This window comes from Oncorhynchus gorbuscha, linkage group LG23, assembly GCF_021184085.1.
Source record: "Oncorhynchus gorbuscha isolate QuinsamMale2020 ecotype Even-year linkage group LG23, OgorEven_v1.0, whole genome shotgun sequence".
Taxonomy (NCBI): Eukaryota; Metazoa; Chordata; class Actinopteri; order Salmoniformes; family Salmonidae; genus Oncorhynchus; species Oncorhynchus gorbuscha.
The window spans coordinates 24,730,869-24,743,393 of NC_060195.1; the positions used below are offsets into that span (position 1 = coordinate 24,730,869).

At 43.0% G+C, this 12,525-nt stretch overlaps 1 protein-coding gene across 6 annotated transcripts in view; it reads left to right on the plus strand.

Annotated features, from left to right (window-relative positions):
- Window positions 1-12,525, plus strand: part of LOC124011462 (mitogen-activated protein kinase kinase kinase kinase 4-like) — a 140,407-nt gene that overhangs the window by 57,715 nt on the left and 70,167 nt on the right. For all 6 annotated transcript variants that reach the window (XR_006834583.1, XM_046324876.1, XM_046324872.1 and 3 more), the window contains one exon: window positions 749-880. Coding sequence is in view for 5 of the 6 variants with exons in the window: in XM_046324876.1 (XP_046180832.1) it covers window positions 749-880 (132 nt within the window). In the remaining variant the exon portion in view is untranslated. The remainder of the gene's footprint in view (window positions 1-748; window positions 881-12,525) is intronic.

A 12,525-nucleotide genomic window follows, 5' to 3' on the forward strand; every position in this document is an offset into this window, starting at 1 on the left:
GAGAATCCCAGTGGAGAGAGGGGAACCGGCCAGGCAGAGACAGCAAGGGCGGTTCGTTGCTCCAGAGCCTTTCCGTTCACCTTCACACTCCTGGGCCAGACTACACTCAATCATATGACCAACTGAAGAGATGAGTCTTCAGTAACTACTCTGTGAAGTGCGCATGTGCTATAATTCAATTTGCCTTTGCAATCCTTCTAAATTGAATTTTTCTAAACTGGCACAAGCTAAAGTTTACAAAACGCATTCCACTCTGTTTGTTACAGATTCTAGTTTTGGAAACAGTAAACTGTATGGAGATCAAATGTTTCATCGATGAGAAAATTAGCAGAATGTCGGCCAAAATCCATCTCACTCAGTCTTCTCCCACTGCCCCACTGGGCTTCCTTTCCTCACCATATTTGGTAGTGAGTGGAAACACCAACTAAATGCTTCACATTTATACATCTGGTTAAATAGCTGACTCATTGTTCTATCTGTGCAACAACTACTGCTACTACTTCCTCATTCATATTCCCCATCTTGTCTCTAGTACCTACAATACTCAGAGGCTCTCTCCCAGATAGTACCTTATTACCTTTATATTCAACTTTTAACCAGGGTCCATATGATTGCATGTAAATGCACTATGCAGGGAATACAGTGGCACTTGGGAGGCGACTAATGTGTCACTAAATAAAGTAATCTAACCCAGAGCTGTACGTATCCAAAAATAAATGGTCTGAACTAAACTAAGTCTCCATTTCAGAATGCCAATCTTGGCTCCAGTCGAGACACCCTTCACAGCAGCTCTATGTCTGACATGGCCACCACTCCCATGTCTCCTACGTTTGATGATGTCTTCTGGGACTTCCCAAGGTCTGTGGAGCACCCACCAAAGGTTGGTCAGACTTAATCAATCTCACGTCAGGTGTAACTAAAGGTTATTGTCTGTCTGTCTGTCTGTCTGTCTGTCTGTCTGTCTGTCTGTCTGTCTGTCTGTCTGTCTGTCTGTCTGTCTGTCTGTCTGTCTGTCTGTCTGTCTGTCTGTCTGTCTGTCTGTCTGTCTGTCTGTCTGTCTGTCTGTCTGTCTGTCTGTCTGTCTGTCTGTCTGTCTGTCTGTTTCGTCTCTCTCTGTGTTTTCATAATTTTCTGTCAGTTCGCAAGTGGTTGAATCTCACCAGAGAAATCATTGGAGCGAGGGAAACAGCTCCCCTCTGTCTCAGTATTTGTAGTCCATGTATCTGATGGTGTTAGGACCCAAAAAGTATAATATGTTTGATTGATGCCAGCAAGCATTTGGCCTACTTTGATTTTAAAAAATACATAAAAGAATTAGCCCAGCGTTGAGCTGAGCTGAGCTCAACTGTAGGTTGTTCAGGTGCATCAAAACGTTCCCCAAGAGAGGCAAGTTTGGATTTTGCTTCACACCATGTTCTGCAGTAGCTAGCTTGCTAAATTGGCTCTTTCCTAAGCAGTGGATGGAGATGGTGATTTGGACATGTGGTTTTGATTTAATTCTCTGTACAGACCAATGATTATAACAGCAATTCTGATCTAATCATAAATTAATATGGTGTGCCCCTGGCCTGAGACGATTGATGTTCGATGTAGCCTAGATGTAGCCTAGTACATTCACATTAACTAGCTAGCTAACTTAGCTGGTTCGTTGTTGCTCATGTGAGGAAGTTAGGCTAGCAAGCAAGCATAGGTAGCCTACGACAACAAAACTAAAAGTGTACTGTATGACAAAGCCATAGACTGTTCTTGCCAACATGAACGAGAGGAGGATGGCATTGGCATTCAACTAGTTTACAAGTAGGGTGAGTCAACGTTTTTAGTTTTACTTGCACACACACACACACACACACACACACACACACACACACACACACACACACACACACACACACACACACACACACACACACACACACACACACACACACACACACACACACACAAATCAGTCCCATGGACAGCCACATTACATTTCGCAAACAGTGATTGCAGTAAATAGTTTTTGGTGTCTTTAAATTTGTTTTCGGTGTATTAATCTGAGCATATATAGCCTTTTTGATTTGAGAATGTTTAAATGATGCTGGAATAGCGGAGACAGGGCTCCTGTTGTCTTTGTTCTGACTTGCGGTAACTCCATGGGTCTATATCAGTAGTTGTTTAGTAAACTGTTGAAAACATTAACTTGCTTGACCATACTGCGGGTCATAACTATTTGTACATGCAATATTTTTTTTTGTGGACTTCAATGGACAGATCTCCGGTTTTGTGATGAAACAAATGTATGTGTTGTTGAGTTTATTCTGCCACTGTGTGACTTTTGTCTTTTTGTTGTCCGGCCTTATTGTATGTCACGATGGCTTATGAACAAGTGGTTATAGAGCAAACAACGCAATTATCATAACATACTGAATGAAGGTTGTAATATGGCTGTTTTACTGGCTTGGCTTGGCTTCCTTAGTGATTTTACTCACGCACCACTACTTCTCTCACCCAGTGTTGCCATGTCCTCGGTTTCCCTGCAGAATTGGGCTACGATGTATCTGGTGAAAATGTATTGGTCGATGGTGGTAGGTTTTTGGGCTAATCTGCACCGCTGCCGCCATACCATTTCTCATAAAAAGATATATTTGACTGTGACCTGCTGCTGACTGTCAGGCAGTGATTGGCTGAGTCACGTGAGCGAGAGGAGCGAGAGCAGCAGGTGCACACATTGTGACAACTTATTACCAGTTGTAGGTAGGCTATTTAGATTGTCATCATGGAGACACCTATTTCCAAACGTTTTTCCTTAAAACATATTAATACACTAGAACTGATACAAATCAAGAAATAATGCAGACAAAGCACTGGAAAACGATTTTGTGCGCACTAGAGCACAATACATAAATCTGCTCGGAGGTGGTTTAACCTGTGTTCTATTGTTGACTGCTTAAAGGAAACGGTATCAAGCAGGGTGGTTTATGCATGCTCAGTTCTTGGATCTCTGGGGCTGCCCGGGTGGAAATGGTAAATGTCATAAGGTGAATGCACCAATTTGTAAGTCGCTCTGGATAAGAGCGTCTGCTAAATGACTTAAATGTAATGTAAATGTAAATGGAAGTTATGGAACTCCCTCACGTGATTCTTTTTATGGGGGAAAGTTCTCAATGAAACTGACATTAGGCTAATTGTGGAGAATTATACATTTGCCTCTGTTGGCCATCAAGTAGCCTATTAATGTATATGCCATTGTAGGCTACCATTTGATAGAAAATATGTGTAAATGACGATATCACTGGAGTCATAGCAAATCAATTTATGCCACAATTTGCAGATTTGTGTTTTTATGCAATTATTAATGGACATGTTTAGTTAATTAAATCGGACGTTATCAATGTTCTATCGAAATTGCAGATCAGTTGTTACAACACATTAGATTGATGGTAACAGTAGTCAGATTAGGCTACAGGGTAAAAACTTTATTTTTTATTAACACTTGCTGTTGTTGACAAGAATATTCAGTTCCTATACATATTATTAATCTGTAACAAAATATTAATTTTTAATGTTATAATTACGTTGCTAACAAGTTTATAATAGCAAATCAAATTTGATTTGTCAGATACACATGGTTAGCAGATGTTAATGCGAATGTAGCGAAATGCTTGTGCTTCTAGTTCCGACAGTGCAGTAATATCTAACAAGTAATCTAACAATTCCCCAACAACTATCTAATACACACAAATCTAAAGGGGTGAATGAGAATATGTACATGTAAGTATATGGATGAGCGATGGGTGAGCGACATAGGCAAGGTGCAATAGATGGTATAAAATACAGTATACATATGTGATATGAATGATGTAAGATATATAAACATTATTAAAGTGGCATTATTTAGAGTGCATTGTATAAAGTAACTGGTGATCCATTTATTAAAGTGTCCAGTGATTGAGTCTCAATGTAGGCAGCAGCATCTCTGAGTTAGTGATGGCTGTTTAGCAGTCTGATGGCCTTGAGATAGAAGCTGTTTTTCAGTATCTCGGTCCCAGCTTTGATGCACCTGTACTGACCTAGCCTTCTGGATGGTAGCGGTGTGAACAGGCAGTGATTCGGTGATTGTTGTTCTTGATGATCTTTTTAGCCTTCCTATGACATCGAGTGCTGTAGGTGTCATGGAGGGCACGTAGTTTACACCCGGTGATGCATTGTGCAGACCACACCACCCCTTGGAGAGCCTTGCGGTTGGGGGCAGTGCAGTTGCCGTACCAGGCTGTGATACAGCCCGATAGGATGCTCTCGATTGTGCATCTGTAAAAGTTGTATCCAAGCAGTTCGCATTGTGTAGTGCTTAAGAACACCCCTGTGCCTTATTGCTTTATCATAGCAGTCAAACGAGTTCAATCGACATCCATTGGTGGAAAATTATCTGCCGAGTTTAATAAGAGCAAATGGTCTTTTCTCTAACCCCAAAAATATAAAATACGCAGTACAGTCCGAGATGGCAGAACTATTTTTGACAGGTCTTTTTTAGATAGGCCTATGTTTCTGATTATAATTTTTGACATTGTTGTTAGCTATTTGTTAGCAACTTGTTTATAATTAAATACATGCAGCTTATCTTCTGTTGCCCTAGTCTAAATAAACAACTGCTCACCAGAATTATGGCATACATCAATGCAATGAATGGTTAAATTTAATTGACATCAATAAAGTTTGTTTCTCTTGCCTCTTTCACCTCTCCTTCTCTCACTCAGCAAAGACGTTTAGGGACCAGGAAGAGAATACAATAGGCAAAAAAAATGGGAAAGAATTTCTTGCTACATTTTCAAATGACATCAGTTTGACCTGTTTTAAGGAAATTAAAAGCTGTTAAAATGACCCAACATGTTTTTGGTAAGATTTAAGTTAGACTTGGATGCATTGTGGTTGAAATGCTATCACCTTTTATGATGCTGATAAATTTGGCACCTTTAGAGACAGTCTTTTGGCATGTAAATCTTGGTGGGGCAAAAACAATTTAAGTGAGATGCATGCCAGAAAAGCCACTACACAACACAGCACTAAACAAAACATTAATTGCACTATAACGCCCACAAACTGTTAGGCCCTACATAAAGCTGTCCCAACAGCAGAGTCCTAACATCTTACCACTGCTACACCTGGCTATCAGCGGAGCCTTGTCTGGCAGTGAAACAGTTCATTCAGCCTCATTTACTGCCTTTTAAAAAAACATAGCTGATATGGCTGACTTTCTTAAACAAATGTGATTTCAAATGACAATTGAGATGTACAAACTATGACATAAGGGGATGACAAGCGGATAAGAGGCAATCCGTAATTTCGATTAAGACATTAATGAGCGAGCTAGGATGGACGTAGTCAATATAACTATTTGTTTAGCACTTTTGAAATGTACAGCGACAGAATTCAGTCATGGACCGTTCTTACAGTGTTCTCCCTGTTTATCCGTTATTTTACCAGGTAAATTGACTGAGAACACGTTCTCATTTGCAGCAACAACCTGGGGAATAAAAGTCAGTACATCAAGTCAGAACCGTAGGGTAAATAAAGGGGGCATATAAGCAAACAATTAAAGCTCTTACAATATTCAATGATTTCTTTTCTCTAAATCATACCGGCTGCATGTGCACCACCAAGTCAGAACAGTAGGCTAAATTAAGAGGGGTAAATCGACCAAATTATTATTGTGAGGCACAAAGACTACTAACATCTTACTACACAACATACAATTAGTAATACTTTCTTAGCTACAGTCACATATCTCCCTGGCATATTACATCATGTATGCAGCAACATACAATACATGTTTGGACTCACCTTGGTGTGCTGTGCTCACTTGAACAGGAAGGTGGCTTGGCGGTCCTTCGTGGGCTAATTTTGTCATCTGTGTGTAATTATTTATCTTCATATGACAAGGATTAAAAAGGATTTGTCAGTAGATTGTTGACTTGATTCATGATGATGACTGCTAGCTAAGATTTGGAAAGTATGATGTTGACATGATCAGTCAAATCAAGCTAGTGTACATATATCGTGATTTGATGTCATTTTATCTGTGGCCAATGTCCTTGAGCTGTCTTGGATGGACAGTTCTAATGTAACTCTATGGCAGCACCCAAGTGGCTAGAATTATGTAGGTCTACCCTTAGACTTGGCGGTGATGTAGTGTCCCCATGAGTGACAGAACACTGAGCCAATCATGGTGCAACGCTCTGTATTTTCTGCTGGCTTGCCCCAACCACCACAGAAATCATTGAGCTAGGCTGCAACACGTGCATTTTGGAGCTGCCTTACTCAAGAAAACAAAAAAGAGACCATGTTTGTATGTGGCTTTATTAACTCAGTGAAATATATAAATATATATTACATTTATTTCAAACTAATATGTAATACGTATTAATGCCAAAATAACATGCAAAACAGGCTAGCCCCCCCCCAAAGAAAAAATGTGGAGCCCCACCTGCCCAAAATGACAGGTCACCACTGATTGTACTGAAAGTAATGCTTAATTCTGCAGGAGTTAATCATATATTAGGCTGTGTGAGAGGTTATAGACCGACAGTCAGTGTCCAGATTTCACTTACTATTCCATTTAACCCATCTGAACAGTACAGTTCTATTGAAGTTCCATATTGAATCAAATTTGTGTAGTGCCTCACAATCATCACACATAACATAGCCAGCACTGCTAACATCCTCTTTTACCACTTCACCAAATCTTTCCCAAACATTAGACTACTTTTCTGGCCCTCCCTTCTCTTTATTTTCAACTCTCCATTTCCCAGCCTTTCTCTAAGGGGGGAATTCCGACCTGAGTGAAACGTTCCTAAAATTCCCTTTTTATGTGCTTCTCTCTCTATGCGTATTCTGAACTTGAATATAAGCATGAGAATAGTATTCTATTCACCTACTATTTGTTTTGGGTGGAGATTGAATAAATGAAGGTGTGGCGGAGGTGTGTCAACAGATACGCTGTATTCTGACCTTAACTTAATTCCACCACTTTTACGCGTGAGGAAACCATGAATAAGGTCTAGAAAACATACCGGTTCCAAGTAGGAAAATACTCTACTTTATTTTTTCCGATATACAGTAACAGCATTCTCCATGCACTGTAATTTACAACTTGATAAGAGCTAGGTAAATGAGTAATCCATTTGGATAAATGAATTGTAAATATAAATGACACTTGATTTAGATCATTTTCCCTTATGATCCCTGGAGACGAAGTTGAAACTTGTCATGGAAACAAATTGAAAATCATATCACACATGACATGTATTGCAGTCCCATTTCCACAGTGAAGTAAGCCATAAATAGCTGTGACATTATTCAGAATTTGTATTGTGTGCCCTCATAAATTGTGTGGATAACATTATAGGCTTCTGTAGGGCCGACCCAGCTAGCAATGAGGAATCGACCCAGAAGTGGCCCTCTTCCTGAGGGCCAGGAATTGATTGAATCGGACTCAGCCCGGGATCCAAATGAATGACTGCCCAGAATCGGCCCAAGTACATCAGGCGGTTTCCGTCTACCGGTAGCACCCGATGCTAATTTAAATAAATGTATACAAAATTACCCAATTGAGTCATTTTAAACATTACTATTATATATTTTATGCATTTTTTTTAAATGTCAGAGGAAACAGGAGACGCTACAGCGCGTTGGGACAAGGTCATCCCGACTGGTCAAACCCGCCCCTAACGCTGGGCCATGGCTGCCACGGGTATCAAACTAGCATCTGTAGCAAAGCAGTTTGCACTGCGATGCAGTGTCTTAGACCGCTGTGCCACTCGGGAGACTCCAGCCACATAGTTTTTAATGCTTATCAATGGCCTTGCACAAAGTATCAAAATACTCAAATACAACTTAAACAGGACGCTTAAAGAGTTTAATTGAAACGTTAATCGTATTTTTTGATCACAGAAACAATGAGCAATATGGAAAAATAAGTAATGAAATGTTAATTATATATAGCATGTCACATTCGTCATAATGAGGAGAACAAGGCGCAGCGTGATTGGAATACATTCTTCTTTTATTCAAACGAAGAACACTTTGTAACAAAACAAAACGAATGTGAAGCTATAAATAACTGAGTGCTGACATGCAACTACACAGACAATAACACGCAACTACACAGACAATAACCCACAAAACCAAAATGGAAAATGGCAACCGAAATAGTATCCCCAATCAGAGACAACGATAAACAGCTGTCTGATTGGGAACCAATTCAGGCCACCATAGACCTACATATACATACCAAAACCCCATAGAAATACAAAAAACCCTAGACAAGCCAAAAACACACATACCACCCTCGTCACACCCTGACCTAACCAAAATAATAAAGAAAACAAAAATAACTAAGGTCAGGGCGTGACAGTACACCCCCCCACCCCCCCCAAAGGTGCGGACTCCCGACCGCAAACCTAAACGGGACGGTCTGGGTGGGCATCTAACCTCGGTGACGGCTCTGATTCTGGACGCCGCCCTCCTTCTTTACCCTGAGTCCCCTCTTGTAGCACTGACCCGTGGATCATCGTCAGATGTTCTGGACTGCGGATCCTCGCCGTAGGCCCCGGGCTGGCTCGCTGCGTGGATCATCGCCGGATGTTCTGGACTGGGGACCGTCGCCGGACGCTCTGGACTAGGTACTGTCGCCGGACGCTCTGGACTAAGTACTGTCGCCGGACGCTCTGGACTAGGTACTGTCACCGGAAGCTCTGGACTAGGTACTGTCACCGGACGCTCTGGACTAGGTACTGTCACCGGACGCTCTGGACTAGGTACTGTCACCGGACGCTCTGGACTAGGTACTGTCACCGGACGCTCTGGACTAGGTACTGTCACCGGACGCTCTGGACTAGGTACTGTCACCGGACGCTCTGGACTAGGTACTGTCACCGGATGCTCTGGACTAGGTACTGTCACCGGATGCTCTGGACTAGGTACTGTCACCGGATGCTCTGGACTAGGTACTGTTACCGGACGCTCTGGACTAGGTACTGTCGCCGGACGCTCTGGACTAGGTACTGTCGCCGGACGCTCTGGACTAGGTACTGTCGCCGGACGCTCTGGACTAGGTACTGTCACCGGACGCTCTGGACTAGGTACTGTCACCGGACGCTCTGGACTAGGTACTGTCACCGGACGCTCTGGACTAGGTACTGTCACCGGATGCTCTGGACTAGGTACTGTCACCGGATGCTCTGGACTAGGTACTGTCACCGGATGCTCTGGACTAGGTACTGTCACCGGACGCTCTGGACTAGGTACTGTCCCAGGACGCTCTGGACTAGGTACTGTCGCCAGACGCTCTGGACTGCCGAGGCGCACTGTAGGCCTGGTGCGTGGTGCCGGCACTGGTGGTACCGGGCTGGGGACACGCACCTCAGGGCGAGTGCGAGGAGCAGGAACAGGGCTTACTGGACCAGGGAGGCGCACTGGAGGCCTGGTGCGAGAACTGGTGGTACCGGGCTGGGGACACGCACCTCAGGGCGAGTGCGGGGAGGAGGAACAGGGCGTACTTGACTGCCGAGGCACACTATAGGCCTGGTGTGTGGTGCCGGCACTGGTGGTACTGGGCTGGGGACACACACCTCAGGGCAAGTGCGAGGAGCAGGAACAGGGCGTACTTGACCCTGGAGGCGCACTGGAAGCCTGGTGCGTGGTGTCGGCACTGGTGGTACTGGGCTGGTGACACACACCTCAGGGCGAGTGTGGGGAGCAGGCACAGGACGTACTGGACTGTGGAGGCGCACTGGAGGTCTGGAGTGTAGAGCTGACACAACCCCTCCTGGCTGGATGTTTATTTTTTGCATTTGCAGGGCACTGGCACAGGACGCACAAGGCTGTGCAGACTCACCGGAGACACAGTACACAGAGCCGGCGCAGGATATCCTGGTCCAAAGAGGTATACTGGAGACTAGGAGCGCTGAGCCTGCACCCTCCTTCCTGGCTGGATGCCCATTCTAGCCCGGCCAATGCGAGGAGCTGGAATAGAGTGCAGCGGGCTAGAATAGTGCACTGGAGACACCGTGCTCTCTACCGCATAACACGGTGCCTGACCAGTAACACGCTCCCCACAGTAAGCACGAGGGGTAGGCTCAGGTCTCCGACCTGACTCATGCAATCGCCTCGTGTGCCCCCCCAAAAAAATTATTGGGGCTGCCTCTCGGGCTTCCGTGCTAGCCGTGTACCTTCATATCGTTGCTGTTCCTCTATTCTCCGGTATTTATCCTTGCAGTATTGTCGTTCCACTTTCGCTGCTTTCCTGTGTCCAGGGTCCTGCTCCATCTAATATCTCCTCCCAGGTCCATTTCCCCATTAAGCGCTGTTCCTCCTTTTCACGCTGCTTGGTCCTGGTTTGGTGGGTTATTCTCTCACGTTCGCCATAACGAGGAGACCAAGGCGCAGCGTGATTAGAATACATTCTTATTTTATTCAAACGAAGAACACTTCGTAACAAAACGAACGTGAAGCTATAAATAACTGAGTGCTGACATGCAACTACACATAGACAATAACCCACAAAACCAAAATGGAAAATGGCAACCTAAATAGGATCCCCAATCAGAGACAACGATAAACAGCTGTCTGATTGGGAACCAATTCAGGCCACCATAGACCTACACATACCGTCACACCCTGACCTAACCAAAATAATAAAGAAAACGAAGATAACTAAGGTCAGGGTGTGACAAAGCAGCCTGTGTAATCATCTGCCAGAGAGTAGCCCCAATCGACCCAAGTAATACATTTGGGCCAGATAACTCACACCGGAATCAGCCTAAGCTCAATTCCCGCATCCTAGCCATAAGTAATACAGCCTAAGGCGACCCAGACTCAGGCCACATGACTTCGGCTGAGTCTGACACTTAGCCGAGTGTCCCGACTCTCAGCCGGAATTGGCCCAGATCCACTGTGCTAGCTTGGGAACCTGCCAAGTTAATGTAAGTGTTTTTAAATGTTTTATTTGACAATTTGTATCATGTTAAAAATATTAGCCACTATGGGGAGTCACGGTCAGTAATACCCAAATACATTTCTAACTGTCACTTCGGTGTTAGTTGTCTTCAATTTGTAGACTACATTTTGCATCATTCCATTTGGTTTACCTTTCTTTCCTTTGTCATGTCCATGTAGTTGATGAGGGTCGCTAGCATTAATCATTTTGGACATGTAGCCTATTTAAATCATTATAAAACTGTTGTCATACAGTTCCATGATTAGTGAGGATTAGTGTTGATTTATAGGACTATTTTATTGTGCACTTTTTTAACCTTGCAGTATTTCATGGATTGAACTTGAATATGACAACTTTCGGGATGAATCAATACATTGTATTTTTTCATCCATTATTATATTTTGTGCGTAAAAGCTCTCAAAACATGTTTTTTTATGATTCATACACACTTTCATAACCCCAGAATGTGCCTAAATAATCTACAAATCAAGAGTATTTTTAAATCTACCAGTTGGTGCTGAAACGGAGATGAATAGGTGGCTTTCCTTCATTGATATCTATATTTTGAACCCGTTCTCTCGATGTAATCTATTGTGTCTAATTAATTCAAATCTAGTCTAACTAATTAAATATACACCCATGTTTAAATGGATGGTTTAACGTAAATGTACTGAAAATCCTATTGAATGAAAACTCTATGGAAAATCTTTGGCCAGCAAGTGGGAGGGTTTTCAGTGGTTGAATTAAATGCATTCAGCGTGCACAAGGGAACCACGCCTGCAAAGCACATTACGCATCTTAATGAGGTAAGTCAGATACCAACTAGTGAGAGGTGCGTAAGAATGGCATGTGTAAGCAAGGGTTAAATTTCCTAAGACTGAATCTTGCCCTTATTGAATTTAACTCTGGCATTGTCCTTTTTCCCTCCGTGGATGGAAGATATCCTTTTATGCCCAAGTTCCCGAAAGCATTTGGCAATTGGTGTGTATTTGCCACGCTACTGTTAGGCCCTTAAGCTTAAACTTAGGCTACACACTAACGACAGATAAAAAATAATGAAAGAAAAACCTCCATGTAGCCTTATAGATATGAATTGCACAATAATTATACATTTATGGATTTTTAATGCATTGTTTTCTCTTTTTTCAACACAGCCACCACCCATCCACCCTTCATCCACACAATATTTAATTAACCTTAATCCGCCCACCCTATGGATATAACCAGGGACTGCAGGATATGAGTCAGCCCATGCATGGGTGTGAGTGTATTGTACAGTATGTGTGTGTATATTTGTGTTTGGGTTTCTGTGGTATGTCTGTGTGTGTGTGAGCCTGGTGAGACCCCATGTGTGTATGTGTATAACACCATGTGTGTGTTATCTTTCAGGGAGGTTTGTAGTTGTTGTTTTTGGTGATGTTAGTCATGTCAACATAAAGGAAGAGGAATGTGGCAGTGCCCTCAAGCTTCCTATGGCACCGCTGACGAACAACAAACTCATTCAACGATGTGATACACATTCTGTTTCCAGAAACATATCTCTAGTTCCT